This window comes from Melospiza melodia, chromosome 5 (genome assembly GCF_035770615.1).
Source record: "Melospiza melodia melodia isolate bMelMel2 chromosome 5, bMelMel2.pri, whole genome shotgun sequence".
In the NCBI taxonomy this organism is placed as follows: domain Eukaryota; kingdom Metazoa; phylum Chordata; class Aves; order Passeriformes; family Passerellidae; genus Melospiza; species Melospiza melodia.
In genome coordinates, this window is record NC_086198.1 from 18,144,559 (window position 1) to 18,162,680 (window position 18,122).

An 18,122-nucleotide genomic window follows, 5' to 3' on the forward strand; every position below is an offset into this window, starting at 1 on the left:
CGGCTGAGGGAGCTGGGGCTGTTCAGCCTGGAGGAGAGGGGGCTCAGGGGAGACCTCATCGCTCTCTACAACTCCCTGACAGGAGGGCCAGCCAGGTGGGGGCAGACCTCTTCTCCCACACAACCAGTGACAGGATAAGAAGACACAGCCTTAAGCTGTACCGGGAGAGGTTTAGGTTGAACTCTGACTTCACAGAGAGGGTGGTTTGACACTGGAATGGGCTGCCCGGGGAGCCGGTGGAGTCACCGTCCCTGGAGGTGTTTAATGAAAGACTGGATGTGGCACTTGGTGCCGTGGTGCAGTTGACATGGTGGTGTTTGGTCATGGGTTGGACTCGATGGCCTCGGAGGTCTTTCCAGCTTCATTGACTCAGCGATTCAGCGAGCGTGAGCAGCGGCAGCGGGCAGGTGAGCGCTGAGGGCAGCGCGGTGACCTCTGAGGCAAAGGGCGGCCCTCAGCGCAGCCTCGGCCGCCGGCCCAGCGCCAGCCGGGGACTCGCGGGCGTGCCGGCAAGCGTGTCCTTGCCCTTGCTGCTTGGCTCTTAAGGAATCAGAGGTAGCGAAGGTGAAAGACCCAACACGCCTGCCCCGTCGGCGGGCAGCTGGGACTGGGCAGCCGGAACCGGGCGCCTTCCCCCGGGGCGGAGCGCGGCCCTCGCCCCGCCTGTCCCGGCCGCGCCGCTCGCTCCGCGCCTTCGCCATGGCCTTCGCCACCCGTCAGTTCGTGCGTGCTGCCTCTTCCGACGCCGCCACGGCGGCCGCCAAGAAGCTGCTCATCAAGCATGTCACGATCATCGGCGGCGGCCTCATGGGCGCCGGCATCGCCCAGGTGAGCGCGGTGCGGCGGCCCGGCCGCGGGGCGGGAGGGAGCGGAGGCGCCATGGCGGCCGGGGCCCGGGGCGAGCCCTGCGGCCAGCGCGGGCCCGTACTGGGCTGCTGCTCCTGCGTCCCGGAGCTCCGCTGGGGCTCTTCGCTCGGAGCTGAGCCCGGCCGTGGCGCTGCGCTCCGCGCTGTCCCCGGGCGGGGAGGGACGATCTCTGGTGAGGGCGAGCGGTCAGCTGGCGGACCAGCATTAATAAAACCCACAACTAAACGTAACAACCCTCCTGGCGCTTCTCAGGACGTGTTACGGTCCATGGTCAAACTCCTTCGGGCTTGCCTTCCCAGCCTGGGTTTGTGCGGGAAGCAGCGCCTGCGCCGGCTCTCGGCCCTGCCCCTTGCCGGAGTGCCGCGGGTTTGGGCTCCGCTGCTGCCGCGGCGGGCTGCGACGCATTGCTGCTCTACTTGCTCTACTCTCACACTTCTGATCCGCCCATCCTCAGGTCGGACGGCTTGGAGAGGAGAACCCAGGCTGATGGCATAAATTGCTTAAGGTGGTTCTTAAGACAATGCGTGGGCTAATTGTAAACAGACAGTGGGGCTGTGGAAATACGTGGAAAATGTTGCTTGGAAAGAAGATTATTCTAACTTGGCAAGAGAGCAGATCTAGTGATTTTTTTTTTTTTAGACGTTTTACATGCAGCAGTTAAAATGAGCATTTAGCTGCCATTCATCTTCAGAATTATGAAGTGGTTAATATTTAAATAGGACTTATTTTCCCAGAGTTTAACCTCAGGCCTTTGGCTTTTAAGTTCACCTTTGGCTTGATGGCTTTAGGACATGAAATTGAAGAGTCCTTTCAGAGATTGAAAATTTTGGCACTTAGTTAATTCAGAGAAAGAACCCGTTGCCCAGGATACCAGCGTGGTTCACTAACTTCACAAAGAATAAGGGGGGCAGGCAAACATCCGAGGGGAAACGGACAGTGAGGCTGGAGCTGGAGCTCATGAATAGCAGTTCTCCATCTCAATGAGTTAAAAGGTTTGCCTCTCAGAAATAAAGATTTCTTACATTCCTGGCAAATGTCTAGCAGGTGCAATACAGTGGCGATTTTTTTGGCTAAGAAAATAGTTGTTTGTTGTCTTTTCTGATAAAAACACTCCTCTGTATCATAATACTAAAGCTTGAGGTTTCCATTGGAGAGCCATCAAAGAACAACTTAGAAAAAAGTTGTTCTTGTGTTTGAGGAAGACGCAGACTATGCAAAGCTTATAATTTTCCAGGTAAGTGAGCTGATCTCGTTCTGCTGGACTGAACATTTTCAGAGAGCAGCTTGTCACGAGAAACATGTCTGGTATTTGACAGTAAAGTAACAGGGGTTGCAGGCCTCTACCACTGTTAAGGACCCAGGATTATTTTGCTGACCATCTGCCTCCAATTTATCAATCCAAACTTATCTCAAAGCAGAGGTCATTATAACACTGAGTGGTGTCTCCCCTGTACCCTGTTAATAAAGCTGCTTTTCATCCCTTTTTGAGTACTTAAGAAATTGCATCTCCTGTTCTCCTGGCTTTTCATACTGTCAGTGAAGCAAGCCTCTGCTAAAGTGTATGGCTTTATTTATATTTATTGGCTTTATTATAATTTATTTATAATTTTTGATTATGCTCTGTGAAAAGCACTTCTGTATGAAAAAAGCATTGATTTCCCAGCACTTGTGCTTCTTATTTAGAAACACATTCTTAAGATCATTGGATAGTAGAGTTTAGACAAGTGTGTGATTGAGTTGCAAGGAAATGGTATGATCCTGTCTCATTTTCTTCTTCCCTGTCCATGTAAATATGGTGGGAAATGGGAGATGTTAATTTTTCTAGGATTTCTCACCAGCTGGTCAGTGACGGTGTCATAAATGGATCCTCAGTGAAGCACCTCTTAAAAATCTGCTTGGTAATGATTTTTCATCTTCAGGTGAAAAAACGCTGTTACAAATTATCAGCAACAGATGAAGTGTTAGGATTGGAAGTACAAGTTTGGTTTAAGTGGTTTTTATGGAATGGCCATAGTGAAAATAAAAAACCAAACTGGATAAAGAAATGTCTGTCTGCCGACTGACCCCTTGTTAAAGCTCTACTGCTGCTGTCCAGAGACAATCTGGCATTTCTTTATTTGCTGGGTTAGTGAGGCAAATTGGATGAGAACATCACCATGGTTTTCTTCATGAGATAGCTGCCCTGCACTTTCCATTTCAGCTAGCTGTGTTGGAGTGGGTCTTGTGGGTTGCATGAGTCTTTAGTCATCACATGTAAGGTTAAATGCAAGGTAAAAGATTACAGATGGGAAGCTCTGAAATTGAGTCACTTTAAAACCATCAGTGGAACTGTGTTTTAATATTTGTTTTACACAGTTACTAAATCACAGCTCTGTTAGTTCAAGGATTCTAGAAGTGAAGAGAGGCTGTTGCTAACTAACAAGAGGAACATAAAGTACAAGTGAAGTAACAGGTAATGAGCACTTGATCTTTAATGTGCTGATGCAGCGTGAGACAGTGATGTTACATGTTTGAAATTGATTTAAATACCAACCAAAAAGGCAGTCCAGTAGTGCTGTGTGTAGCTGAGCCAGTGTTTGCACCAGGTGCAGAGTAGGGAGACTTTGCAGCCATTCTTGTCTGTGAGGAATCCTGAAGTGGCAAATGTCCACTGCTGCTCCCAGCTTCTCTGTCCCAGTGTCACCTTCCTGTTGTTGCAGGGACGTGCTCGTGGCCTGACAGCAGAGCTGTGTTCTGGGGACACAGGGTTGGCCATCCCCTGTGCCACCTGCTCCCCCTGCCAGCGTTCCACTTTTGGCCTCCACAGCCCTTTTTCCTTCCAAGATCCAAGGCTCTCAGCTAAAACGCTTGTTCCTTTCAAGACAGCTCTTTATTCTGTAGCCATGGCCACAGAATTTAGATGCCTTCAGACACAAGATTCTACACATAGTATGAGGGAGAGATTTCTTTTTCCTTTTCCTTCAAGTTGTTTGAGACCTTTATCCCTTCAGCATCACCCCAGCTGTATACAGGCTTTATGATTTTCTAGTCAAGTGTATTTAATGCAATGTATTTTAGCTCTCTTTTGCCTAAATGCCTGGCATGTTGTCTGTCAACACAAATGAATATGGTTGATTATGTTGTGACATTGAGTTGAATTTTTGTTTTCTTTTAACTTCCAGGTTGCAGCAGCCAGTGGTCACACTGTGGTATTAGTTGACCAGTCAGATGAAATCCTTAAAAAGTCTACAAAAGGAATTGAAGAGAGTTTGAAGAGAGTGATAAAGAAGAAGTTTGCAGATAAGCCTGAGGTTGACACCTTCTTTATTTCTCTAGGAAAACTGGGAAGAATAAAAACTGCCATATTGAAGTTATGATATTACAGTTATGCATTATAGAGCGTGTTATTATACTTGCTTAAAAAGGAAACTTTTTTTCCCAATGTACTCAAGAGCCTGGACTTTCAGTTTGGTTTTTATTTTTAATTTAGGGAGGTTGAAAGATGTGTTACCTCACTTTCTTTCCTTAATAAACTTCGGCTTTAAGCTAAAGATCTAAACCAACTTAGCAATCTTTTAAAACAGATGCTAAGTGTGAAATGGAATAAAATTATTCATCTTAACTTAAAAGCAAGCAGTCTTTGAGTGCTTACCTGAATATGCACCCATTTTGTCCAAAAGCAAATAGTAACAAAATGGTCTTAATACCTGAGTAAGGAGTCATTTATTTTTTTTTTTTTCTCCTCCTAACACTTGGGCACAGGATTACTGCAAAGGAAATGAGAGTGCAAGTGACATGTGTTGGATTTATAACTTTGCACTTGCATTGCTGAGGAAGTCTTGCCTACAGACTTGCCTAGAGACAACTGTGGTGCAGTTGATGAGTCTAGCTTTGCTTCTCTGAATTCCTCAGCAGATTCATTTGTTCTTTTGATACATATTAACATATACAATGTATACTGGTATTGATGATTGCCAGAAAATGATGCAGCAGAGGAAGGAAATGAAAAGGGCTTGCTTGCAGGAGTATGGAAGTGCCAGGATAAGTAGAGCCTTATGGAGAGCCGTTTAATCAAAAAGAAAACTATCCACATAATACTTGCACTTTTTGTATGACATTATATTCTGCCATATAGAGGTTTTTTTTTATTTTTACTGTGTCTCCATGTACCCTTGGCTAAAAGTCTTGCATTTCTGTTTGATTTCTGCCCTCACAAAATACGTCCACAGATTTACTAGTGAGGAAACATTTTTCCCCACTTTTTCACTGATACTTTAGCCACTGATTGACCAACCAGGTGATCACTCAGACTCTTGTGCTGAAGGTTGGACTACAGCAAATGGTCTTCCTGAAAGAATGAGTTTAAAGGTCTCCTATTTGATTCAAAACAGATTTGATTGGCTAGGAAAACTTTGTCACTGGAAGGCATCATACCTCTACACACTTAGAACCTTCTCATTGATTTGGGAATGTGGTAAAACTGCCTGCATTTTGGGGGGGGTCAAAACCACCAGATAACATAAGGGGATTCTCATATAAAAGTAAATTAAATCACTGTAAATAGACATTACAGCTGCTTGAAAATGTTTCAGGCTGGTGCTGAGTTCATTCAGAAGACCTTGAAGAACCTCACAACAAGCACAGATGCAGCATCAGTGGTCCACAGCACAGATTTGGTGATAGAAGCCATTGTGGAGAACCTGGAAGTTAAAAATAAACTCTTCCAGACGCTGGATAAGTTTGCTCCAGAGTATGTATATTTTTCCTGTTACATTTTGAAACTTAGACTATTTTCTGTTTTTCCACTCACAGTTAGTTCTCTGTTTTCTTAGCTGGTTTATTTAAGAATGAGTTTTGCTGTCTCAGACTAGCTCCAGACTATTGTGTTAGTGTGGAATAGTTGTGCCAGGTGCATATGTTATAAACATTCTCAGGTGTGTTGCATTGCTTCATTTGTTGTTCCAGGTGTGTTTAGTCATTAGGATTGCCTATCTACTTGGCAATTTCAAATCTTAATCCAACTACAAATGCAGAACAGTAGATTTGACTTGTTCCAGTGGACATGAGTTACTGTTAATGTTGTGTTCCCGTACTTAAATTGGGAATTGGAGTTATAAAGTATTTTTATGTTTCCAGCACACCTGTCATAAACAAGTTCTAAGAAGTCTCAGCTCAATAATGTCTTAAGTAACTAACTTTACTTTGTATTATAGGAGTTAGGAAACAGCCAAAGATGGTTATTGTGTGTGATGTAAAAGGGTAAATAGTATTTTAGTAGGTACTCGTTCGGTTACATAAAGTCCCTGGAAATGTCCTTGACCTATATTTGATAACTGTTGGAAGCTACTTTGAATATTATCCAAAGCCAAAAATGCTGTTAAGGTGAGCATGCAGTCTCAGAAATTTGAGCCTTGTAATTGATGAGTCAGGATCACAAGACCTTGACTGCTTGTTGAGATTTTAACTAGTGCAGGTAAATTTGAGGGTATTGGCTAAGAGATATTCTAGACTGTCTGACCTGTCAACTGGGCAAGCTGTGGCTTGAATATCATATCAAGGGAAAAAAGATGTTTTCATTAGTTGACTTCAGCCTGGGGAGATTGTCAGGCTTTCTCCTCCTGTCAATAATTAAAATTACTTGGTAATTTTGAAAACAGTCAATGATCACAAGCAGCCATGTACTGAGCACAGGGTAACCTGCCATTACCCTGACACACAAAAGTAAATAGATGACTTCAACGTTTATGAGAGTACCTTGTTGTGGTTGGTTTGTGCCTATTTTGTGCAAACAGACCACTGGTTGGCCAAGTATTTAATGAGCAAATTGGAGTGTACTAAATGGTAAACTGTCTAAAACCAGTCAGCAAGGAAATGTGGGCATGGGGACTTGGAGCCTCACTTAAAAATATGTGTGTTTGGAACACCTGAGGCTGTTTTTTGGACGCCTGAGCTGTTTGTCAGCATAGCTGCTGTAAAACATCAGATTTTACATCACAGTGTTCAAAGATACTGGGGGTTGTTCAAATCTGCTCCTGCCCATTGCGAAAGGGATGATTTTGCAGAGTTGGGAAAAATGGCTAAGACAAGAAGCTTTCCTTTTTAAGAGGATATTTGGAAGCTATTATAAACATACAGGTATCTTATGTGTAGGATAAAGGAAGTTTAAGTGGATGGCAAAAAAAACGGGTTGCAGTGTCGAAAGTCTAGATGAAAAACTGGTAAAATAGTGAAACTTAGTAGTCAAGTGTTTAAAATATTAGCTTTGGATACAAAAGGTAATTTGTAACTGTGAGAGTGTATAGAGTTGCAGATGGTGTGCTTAGTGTGGGGAAAGACAGAAACCTGTAGTGAGTGTTTTTCCGTGTGTTAGAAGGAAGCAGTAGGCTTTACTCATCCCACATGGCACTGTGCTGGAATAGAAATCTCTCCCTGTCAGTGCAAGCATTCTACAGCCTTTTCTAAGATTGAATAGTTCAAAATTTATAAACCTATTGTATGAACTAACTGTTGTGTCAGCTCAGTAGGGATAGTAGACTTGTGGTTAATTGGTAACAAAGACAGGATTTGTTTAAAGACAGCTTTGGATGTCAGGAGGAGCTTTGCTTCTGAGGGCCTCTGAGCATCGGTGGCCCTCTGAAGTGTGGGTTACAGGGAGAGACCAGGAAAGACCAGGATGCTGTGAAGGAAGGACTCTGAGTTTCCAAGGTGCTCTGGGCTTCATTCAAATCTCAGGACTTCCCAGAGGGGTCGATGACAGAAGGTGGAAGTGTGAGGGGCTATGTATGACAGTTGTTCTGACAAGATGAATTCTGCCTGTGAAATGCAAGGTGTGTGAAACCCTGCATTTTTCTTCTTTTGTGATGTATTTCATGTTTCTTGCATTTCCTCAGCTGCAACATGTACTTGTTCATCTCCCATTTTTGCACTATGGAGACATCTCTGAGGAAAATAAATAAGTCTGGGAACTGCAAAAAACTGAAGTATTGCAATAGCACAATTAACTTAATTCCTTTTCCTTTTCTTATAAAGTAACTGTAATTCCTCTGAAAGTGGATCTAAATATGTAGGGGATGGGAAAGCTACTCTTTTATTGAGAGAAGTTGTATTTGTGAGTGGGGAGCAAATTTCTCATGAGTGTTCAAATCAAATGTAATAAGCCAGGAGCATTTGGAAACCCCAGAGCACCTTGGAAACTCAGAGTATTCCCCATCTGGGTAACTGTGCAGGTGAAACAGTGGGTGCTGTTTCTTGGGTGCCATTAGTCTGACATACTGGTTTATGTTCTCAGAGCAAAAATTTATGTTCTTGCAGCTTTGCAAAACGTGGAAGGCAGAATTGTATGTTCTATTCCTCTCAGTATTAAACTCACCATATTTGCTATTTATTACTGTGTTACATGGTCATCATCTTTGGACCAGAGTAAAGCATTGCTACCCATTCTTCAGTTCTGTTTTCCTTTTCTAGAATGGAGTTAGTCTTGCATTTCCATTTTGAAAAAGGTCAGGCTAGGATTTTTGTAGACACTGCAGCACTTTTCCAAACAGGGTTGTAACAAATATGACAAAAGAACTTTTGCATTTCCAGTTTAAGAACTTTTCTGTACTTGATTTTTGTTGTTTTGTTTTTTTTTTTTCTGGGATTGTAGGAAATGCTCATCAATATTCCTTGGTCTAGGAAGGAAACTCAGCTTGGACCTGGCCAGTGTTTTTCAGCTGTTCACTGTGTTCAAATGAATGTGTTAAAAAACTGTTAAAAAAAGAAGTATTACTCAGTGTTTGCTGTGTAAGGCAGCTGGACTGTAAGAGTTGGATTTATTGGAAATATTTATTAAGATTTCTCTTGTGTTGGGCTCTGCTTTTGACGTCTTTCCCTGAGCCACTAGATGGCACCAAGAGAAAGCACTCTGCTGCTGGGAAAGCCATTTCTGTGGCTTCACTAGTTCTGGCTTCCCAAAGCCTCCCAACTCTGCTGTCATCTGAAGCGTGGATTGTGTAATTCTAAGTCACAGAGGCATGAAAATTCTATTCTAAACTCAATGAAATCAATTGGTTGGCCAGAGAAGAAAGTGTAGCTAAAATGCACTTATTCACAGTGCAAATCCAATGCTTTTCTTTTTTCCAAGGCTTTCTATTGTGTGAGGCTACAGAAGAAGTACTGAGGTAAAATCTCTTAAGTGAACTCAGATATAAACCTAGTAATTATATTTCACAAATCAATGTGCTTCTTTTTTATATGAGTATTTTAATTTTTACATACAGTGCAGAAAGTAAGTGACTTTTGGTATTCACTGACCTTGCAAGGTCAAAACTATGAAATGTAGAATGCTCCTTTTAGTACCTCACCTCAGACCAGTATAAGGCCACTTTATGGTGGAGAGATAATAAAAGACTATTTGTAAGAAGAATAAGCAGGAATTTTCAGGACTTTTTATTTCTTCACTATAACAAAAAAGAAAACATAATAAAAAACTGAAAACAAAGTGAATGTTTTTGTCTTGAAATGTTTTCTTTAATGCCACTATAAGATATCACCATGACTTGGACATAACTTTTTCTGAAAGCTCTGTTGTAAAGCTCAGTTACATCTTAGTACAATGTAAGCAAAATATCAACATAGATAAACATTCGCTGAGTCCAGTAGGATCATATAAATATGTCTGTTACATATTTATACATTCAAGGTGGTTTCCTGCAAAACAGAAAGGGATGGTAGAATGCAGTCCAAAATGAAAGGTAGGTTTTAATCTCTAATTTAGTGTCTGATTTTCTGATTTGAAGAAAAAGCCCTTTCTCTAAGTTTTTGGTGTGATGGCAGGGCTGTTGAGGGTCTGAGATATTTCTGGGAGGACGAACCCAAACAAAATACTCAAACCAATAAGAATTGCAGTTAGTAAATTTGGTTTATGTCTGGAGAAGGACTTCGTATATGTCTTAAAATTCTTGGCATTTTATAGATCCTTTGCGGTGTCCTATGCATGGCAGGTCTTACATTTTCTCTGGTTTTTTTTTCGCTATTAAATCTTTGCTCTGGTGGTAAGTTTGCTCATCATGTCTATCACTGATAATTTCAAAATAAAGTAGATTACAAATTTTCTGTATGACTCCAAAGTGCATTTTTGACATGGCATATTATTGGATTTCAATAAATGTATAAATATGTTTAACAACAAATAAAAATACCCTTAGGTTTCCAGGATTGCTGAAGGAATTACCTAGAATGGATCTGGGGAGTGAAATAAAATTTTCTAATTGCACAGTCCTTTTTCCTAGCCCCTAATAAAAGCATTCAATATAATTCCTCAGGAATCAGAAAGTCACACAGTCTTTGCAGTGGTTATTTGATTAAATTGCTGTGCTTGGACCTCAGCAAAAGGACTGTGATAAACTGCCGGGATATTTCTGAGAATTCTTGCATGATTAGCCAATGGATGTCTGTTTATGTTTAGTGCCTCAGTCTCCTACTGTCCTTCATGCAATCTATATATTTCTTATTCCCAGGCACACAATATTTGCAAGCAACACTTCATCCTTGCAAATCACAAAGATGGCGAATGCAACCACCAGGCAGGACCGATTTGGTGGTCTCCATTTCTTCAATCCAGTGCCTATGATGAAACTTGTGGAGGTGAGTGTCCTGAGTGCACGCCTTACAGGGGCTGCTGTCATCATGTTCCATCAGCTACAGCTGCAGCCCAGCAGTGCAGTTGTCAGCAGTGGGATTTCACTTAGATTGACAGAGCAGATCTCAGTTTGCAGCTGCTCTGATATGGAATTTGCTACCTCTAATGATTAGAGGGTATTGCAGTCTCTGGTGAGGGGCAGGTTTAACAGACAGAGGTAACTCCTTCAGTCTCAAGGCTCCTGAGTTCCCCACTGAACTGCCAACAGAGGTGCTGTTTATAGCCATCATTTCAAGCAGGGAGGCTTATTCATAGGAATTGCTGGTACTAGTGTAGAAATAAATAGAAAATGTCAGGAGATTAAATCTTATTGCCTTGTCACTTTTCAAACAAAGTCAGTTGTGTTTGTTTCAATATTTCCAGTGTTACAGGCTGGGGAAGAGGGGCTGGAAATCTGACCAGAGGAAAAGGATCTGGGAGTGCTGGCTGACAGCTGCTGAGCATGAGCCAGTGTGTGTCCAGGTGGCCAAGAAGGCCAATGCTATCCTGCCTTGTGTCAAAAATAGTGTGGCCAGCAGGACCAGGGCTGTGACAGTCCCCCTGTACTTGGCACTGGTGAGGCCACACCTCAAATGCTCTGTCCAGTTCTGGGCCTTTCACTACAAGAAAGACATTGAGGTGCTGGAGTGTGTCCAGAGAAAGGAAACAGAGCTGGTGAAGAGTCCAGAGAGTAACTCACAGGAGGAGCAGCTGGGGGAGCTGGGATTGTTTGGCTTGAGAAAAAGAGGCCAAGGAGAAACCTTATCACTCCCTAAAATTATCTGAGGGGGGGTTATAGAGAGGTGGAGTAGCTGCTAGAACTTGTTCTATCAGGAACTACAGCTGTTTAAATGGGTCTCCAGGATGATGTCTTTGTGTTTCCCAAGACAAGAGACTATGTAGCTTTTAGAGTTATTTTGATACACTATAATCTCTTAAGTGTGCTTTCAAAGAATGGTTCCTTTTACCATCCTTCCATAGTGGCTGAGTGGGAAAGTGTCTTAAAGAAACACAGCATTGCAAAATGCTGTATCTATGTGTAAAATAGTGTTCTGTGTCTGTTACATATTTATACATTCAAGGTGGTTTTCTGCAAACCATTTTGTGAATTTCTGGAAGAGTGTTCGGATTACATTGCTGCAATGGGAAAATGGGAGAGATTCTGCTCATTAATATGCTTATGCTCTCTCTACCTTCCCTGCACCCAGGTCATCAAGACTCCAATGACCAGCCAAAAGACTTTTGAATCACTTGTGGATTTCAGTAAAGCAGTAGGAAAGAGTCCTGTCAGTTGTAAGGTGAGTACATTTTGACAGTATACTGTTCAGAGGGTCTGTCCTTGTAGCCTGTCAATTTTAAGGTGGTAGGTTTTAGTAGATGTATGAGCACTTCAAAAATTTCTAGACTGCATCTTGTCCAGTTTGTCTTCATAATTAAAAGTAATTTGACAAAGAAAACACCCATATTTACCACAAATTCTTCAAAGTTCAGTGACCCTGGACGTCTTGTCTAGAGCAGCAAAACTCACAGGTATCAGAGCTTACTGTTATAGAGTCTTTTTTTCAAGTCCTGCAGAAGTATAGATTGGAGAGTTTAAGCAGGAGTTCATCTTTAGCCATGCTAGAGACAAAACTGCTGACTCTTGTACTGTGAGGCAGTTGGCTGGATCCTTCATGGTGTGTGCTCATTGCAAGGTTTTCTTAAGACTGCAGTAACTAGACACATATTCATCTTAATTTCTTCTCAGCTTTGGTTTATTTTCTCTAGAGAAACACCCTACTTTGAAAGCTCACTTTTTCTGAATCCATTAAGCTGTGGTCTGGATAGCTTTATGCAAGCTACTGCTTTGGGTTTCGCAGCCCCCAGGGGACAGCTGATAATAAAAAGAAGGGCCTGCAGTCTGGTTGTTACTGGATTAATTAATTCAGCTGCTGGATGCTGGACTCTGATTCTAGCTATGTTCTCTAAATTCTGGCTAAATTGTTCTGTGGCCTTAGCTGACTTTTTTCCCATTTCTGTCACAGTTTAGTACCATGCAATGTGCAGAATATAGGAAGAATTGTTATAAATTAGCTTGGATAGAGAATAATGCAGTATTCATGCCTGAACTTTTTTTTTTAATTCTTGCTTATAGAAGAAACATTGCTTGGGATTCTCTGGATTAAATACTGAGATAAAGTGGAATGAATAATAAATATCTGAAACAGTAGTAATATACAAAATAATATTATATTTGCAGAACTCTTTCTCTTGTTTTTGATTGATTCTGCTTTTGATTGATGCTTGTGCAAAAGAAGTTTTGTATTCATTTGCTACCTTCTGACAGCATGTGTCTTATCTTTTCATTGTCAGTGTTGATGTTTACTGTTAAAGCTCTCCTAACTTTCAAAAGTACGGGTCACCAGTGAGCAGTGGGGGAGAAGCAGACTATTTAGTCAGGAGTGCTTCTGGTAGTGGACACACAAAAAAAACTTTCTAGGGAAGAATTGCTTTTCTCCTAACTTCAGGAAATTGTATCATTAGACTCTTGATAAAGAAAAGACTAGCCATATTAAATTGTTTTAAGATGGATTGCTTTGGCTTGTAGTAGTCTTATTATTCTCAGTCATGATGACTGTTTATATGCCATTCCTTAATGTTAATATGCCATTTCACAATGTTTTATGCTTTAATACTGAGCAGAAAAATTAGATGAAAAATACAGATCAGAAAGTATCTTAAGTAATGATACAATAAGTGTCTTCATCCACTTGTTTATTTGTCACATATCATTGAGTGTAGTTCTGGTAAAGAGTGTTTACTTAGAATGCCTTTTTTATTTTTCATAGGACACTCCAGGGTTCATTGTAAACCGTCTCCTGGTGCCATATATGATGGAAGCTGTTCGTCTTTTTGAGAGAGGTACTTGGTGGGATATTCACTTCAAGGGAGGTTGACATATAACACTACTAAATGTTACATTGCTTCAGAAAAGCCATGGGATTCCCTCAAAATTTTCAGTCATTAAAAGCTGGAAATGAATAGAGAATGTTAAATATGAGCCAACATGTGTAGCTGGAAAGGCCTTGCCTTCTCTTTGAAATTATGCAGAGTCAGGTTATGCAGAGTTGGAAGGTACTTGTGTGTGAAACCCCTGGTGGTGGAAAATGTTTCTGGCTAGGAGGTGACAAGGTGAGTGTAGAAGCATTGTAAAAACATCCATTGCCACCTATTCAGGAACTTTCCTCTCTCTGTCCCAGGAGACATTGATAAAAGTGATTGAAAGTCCCATAATGGGACTGTTAGTAAAGTTCTCCTGAGTTCACTCATATGGGGCTTGTGAAATAAACCCCCAGTTTCGAGGTAAGTGGTGTAATAGTGTCACATTGTGGTACTGGTACTGAAGTGATTTCAGCTCAGCTACTGCCACATAAAACTTTCTGTTCCCCTTCTGTGTTGATTTTTAGACATTGGTTCTTCAGGAACTCCTGTCTCACTGCTGGTCTCTTTTACATTAATATGTACGTAAAAATAATTAGAAATCCCCAAAGAACCACTGAATATTTCAAAGCATTGAAGCTTGTTTTGAAAAGAAGACAATAATGAATGTAGTGGATAAAGATGAAATTACAGACTATAATTGCTTTTATTTCAAGCTCTCTGCTCATAGCTCTGTGCTACTAAGAATGTCATTTGAAACATTTTGTTTTTGAAATCACTGCCTTTTTACAGATGAAAGCACTCCATTTTCAGGATTCCACCAAGTATGCTTTAAATATTAAAAATCTCTTTTAAAGCACATGGAAGGGATGGTTTGATTTCTAAAAAAAAGTAAAACAACACTACTTGTTTATCCATCAACAGATGTACCTAATTACATCTCAAAGGGAGAAAAGAGCAAATTTAGTGACTTGAAAGGCAAAGGCATGAATGTGAGGGGGCATTATTTTTTTAGAAAAAGTCACAGTTTTGAATAAAGTGTATGGGTGTTTCAGTGTGTTTAAAAGAGGTGCCTTTGTTAAGTGACATGTATCATTATGCATATTTCAGGAGACAACAGAACTTTTTAATTAAATGCAGGAGAAAACAGTTACTGGGTTTGAATGTTAAAACCGAGTGCTTTTGCCTAAGCAAAACAATATTTCGATTTAATCTTTATTCTTTTTGTATCTTCTCCCACAGTATAATATTTACAAAATTGCTAAATTTCATTTGTGACTTTTTAACTTCAGTGAAATTGATTTAAAAAGCTAGTTGATGTCATGGGAAGGCTGATGGCTGTCTTTTAATTCATGTTTGAGTGAATCAAGTTAAATTTCTATCATATCTTTTGTGTTTATTCTCAGAGTAGACACTTGAGCCAGATTGTCATCTACATTAAATGAAATTGTGTCTCTTTCCTGGTAATCCCAAGCACTGAAATGCCATTTTATTGGGCTAGTCCTTGCATTTTTATTTGTACAAAATCTCATTCTGTTAAATGTGCACTTTTGCTTAAGCAATATACCTTTAGTATATTAACAATGACTTATACGGGGCTTATTGTAAATATTAATGTATAGTGGTCTGTACTGCTTTGCCCTTAGTAGAAAAACTAAAAAGCAGTCAGCTGAGTTTCTATGGAAGTCTGCTTTATACTAGGAGAGACCAGAATGAGCTAGGGATATAGCCCTTGTTTGCTCTTTTACTGCTTTTTATTGTGCTGTAATTAAACTGTCGGGTGGCCTAGTACCAAGTTTGACAAAGTGGATCAAATCTATTGAGGGAACAAGTCTGTATACCTCCATCAGCTGCAAGTGAGTTGAGAGTTTAACTGTGTTTGAATTTGGGGAACTGAAATTATGCTAGAATTAGGTAAGACTACTCTCCACAGCTTCTCAGAAATAAAATGTGGCTTAAAAAAAACATTGTCAGCTTTAAAGAGTAAAAGGAGGTATATAAATTATTAGTTCCTACAGAACTGTCACTGAAGTTGTTACCTTTACAAGAGATTTTGTAAATTTATTTCAAGGGCTCTCTGATCTTAGGCATATAAATTGCAGAAGCCTCTGTGTCTGCCACGCTACCGGACACCGTGCGCAGTGAGCACGGAGGTTACTTAACAAGGACCTCTGGGGTTTGTATAACTTCATCCTTTTTGTAGCATCTGCAGGGAAAGTGCACTGCCTTTCTCAAAATGTGAATTAGAGGTATGCAGTAGAGATGCATCTGCTTTGATGGCAGTCTAAAATATGTATTCCCAGCTAAAGAATGAGGTTAAAGTTACTGTGACAATGTGGCAGTGCAGGATTTGTATTTTTATAGGCTCAGACTGAAGTAGACGTAACAAATTTCTGATAATTTTGATTATTTCTTTTAAAGTAATTTTGGAATTCTTTAATTCATCTGCACCTGTGCAGTCATTTCAGGTTTGTGTTATCTGCCATCTCTGATTCCAACAGATATCCTCTGGTGATGGGATGCTGTAGCTAAGTGTGTTACTCAGACGCTCCTGCCCCCCTCTCCATGCCTGCCTTACCCATCAGCTGGATATCACTTGTGTTCTGGCAGCTGTAGTGTAAGGGTAGCTCTGTCCTGTGCATCATTCAAAAGCTGCTGCTGATCTCATGGAGCTGAAATTGAGTTGTTTCCTTACTTACCCTGTTATGCTGCCTCTAAAAGAAGCTCTTGTTTCTTCATAGTGACCAGTTCTTCCTTTAGTCATTCTGATAGGGTCAGCATGGTAGCTGTGGCTCCATCAGCAGTGCAGTGCTCTGTATTGAAATGCAAGAGGAAACCAGGAAAACAGAAAAGAGGCCTGCAGGGCTTGTTTTTTTTTTTTTCTTTTTTTGTGAGAGGTTCAGCTTTATGCTCCAGCATGTGTATGCTGACTCTAGTTTTTGTGGCTGTGAAACATGCAGAGATTTTTGTGAAGAGCTGCACCAGGGTGAAATAACACCCTGTTAATTATTTATAGGTGGTGCCAAGGAGATGCGGAATCTTCTCTGTTCCTCAAACTGTCAATCTTTTCTCTAGGAGATGCATCAAAGGAAGATATTGATGTTGCTATGAAGCTTGGGGCTGGCTATCCCATGGGTCCATTTGAACTGCTGGACTATGTTGGGTTGGATACCAGTAAATACATTATAGATGGTACTGCATGCTTCTTTTTTTCTGCTTTTCCACTTTCTAGCTAAATTGTAGATGTTTTAATGCAAATGTGACTCTTAATTATTTAAACTGAATGTTTGTAGTATAGCCTTTGAGCTGTTGAGGAGAAAGGATTCAGCTGTTAGGATTCAGCTCAGAATGCTGTGTGAGTACAGCATTTGTACTGCATGCCTGTACTCTTTGTACTTGGGGACAGAACAGTGGTGGCTTTGCTGACTTCATCAAGTGCTGTTGGAAAATAGTAATGATATTAACATTAATGGTACTTTATATTACTAAAAAGAATCAGTGGGAAGGGTGACGTACTAGACGTGAGGAATTCTGTGAAAATTGACAAATGTTGAGATTCCCTACCCTTTTTCTACCAGCCATATTTTCATTTTTAATTAAAAAGAAACCCAGCAAATATCTCAAAAGATGTAAGTGAACCATCTCCCTGTCACTTCAGTTAATAAGTGGGCGAATGTCAATACAGTAACAAAAACTTAAATAATGGTGATGACTTGTTGATGATTGTTGTGTTCTTTTGAATGAGCAGCTTAAACATTCTCTGAGGCAGAATGTCACTTTGATGATTGCATTTTCAGTGGAACCTCTTTTCTCTTAGTACTGTGAAGTAGTGTTACATTGTTCTAAGTCACCACGGATTTTGCAGGTAGAAATTCAACTTGGGATTTCTTTGCACTTGAATTTCTTTTCAGCAGAGCCTTTATTTTATTTCCTTGTACTTAACTATGTTTCAAAAGTTCTTAATTGTTTTAAAAAATCCTCAATTGTGGGGACTATAAGGTGTTTGGAGTACACTGAGGCTGAAGACTAATTCTTAGATTAGTGCGTAATCATCAATACTGATCTGGGCTTTATGGAGCTGTACTGCAGGGTCTCAGAGAGCCTAGAATAGGTTCCAGTCCTTCTTCAGTTTTCTGACCTTTGAATGTTTTTCTAGGGAGATGCTGATCTCTATTATCTTTGCATGTAAACAGAACTGTTACTAATTCATCCACTTCCCTTCCTTTCCAGGGTGGCATTCATTAGAGCCCAACAATCCTCTTTTTGCACCCAGCCCACTCCTGAATAAACTGGTAGAAGAAAAGAAGTTGGGTAAAAAGACTGGAGAAGGATTTTACAAATACAAATGAACTCCAGACCTGAAGAGGTGTTAAGCAATCTGTATATGCTATTCAGCATTGCCATAATACAGGTGTTTAAACCCTCCCAAGGGTGGCACAAGCTGCATTTAGAACATAACTCACTTGAGAACTGAGTGATTGCACTAGTTAACTATGGTCAAAGCTTGATTTGGTAGATTGTTTTTTTCTTGTAATTCCAAAAAATCTTTCAATGTACAGTGCCTTCATGAGATGTTGATTTTTCTCAGGTGCAGTACAGAATGACAAGTGAATTTATGTATTTGAAACGTTATTATATTGATGGGGAAAATCCTAAAAATAACCTCATTTTCTTAAAAATAAAACTTTCAACAATTTTG

The 18,122-nt window shown here is 40.6% G+C and overlaps 1 protein-coding gene across 1 annotated transcript; it reads left to right on the forward strand.

Moving 5' to 3' along the window:
• The first annotated feature begins 665 nt into the window (after nt 1-665).
• Nucleotides 666-18,122, forward strand: HADH (hydroxyacyl-CoA dehydrogenase). The gene is made up of 8 exons (XM_063156466.1): nt 666-828; nt 4,029-4,157; nt 5,439-5,596; nt 10,344-10,470; nt 11,713-11,802; nt 13,333-13,405; nt 16,499-16,615; nt 17,654-18,122. The coding sequence occupies exons 1-8, from the start codon at nt 700-702 to the stop codon at nt 17,770-17,772; spliced, it is 942 nt and encodes a 313-aa protein (XP_063012536.1). The 5' UTR covers nt 666-699; the 3' UTR covers nt 17,773-18,122.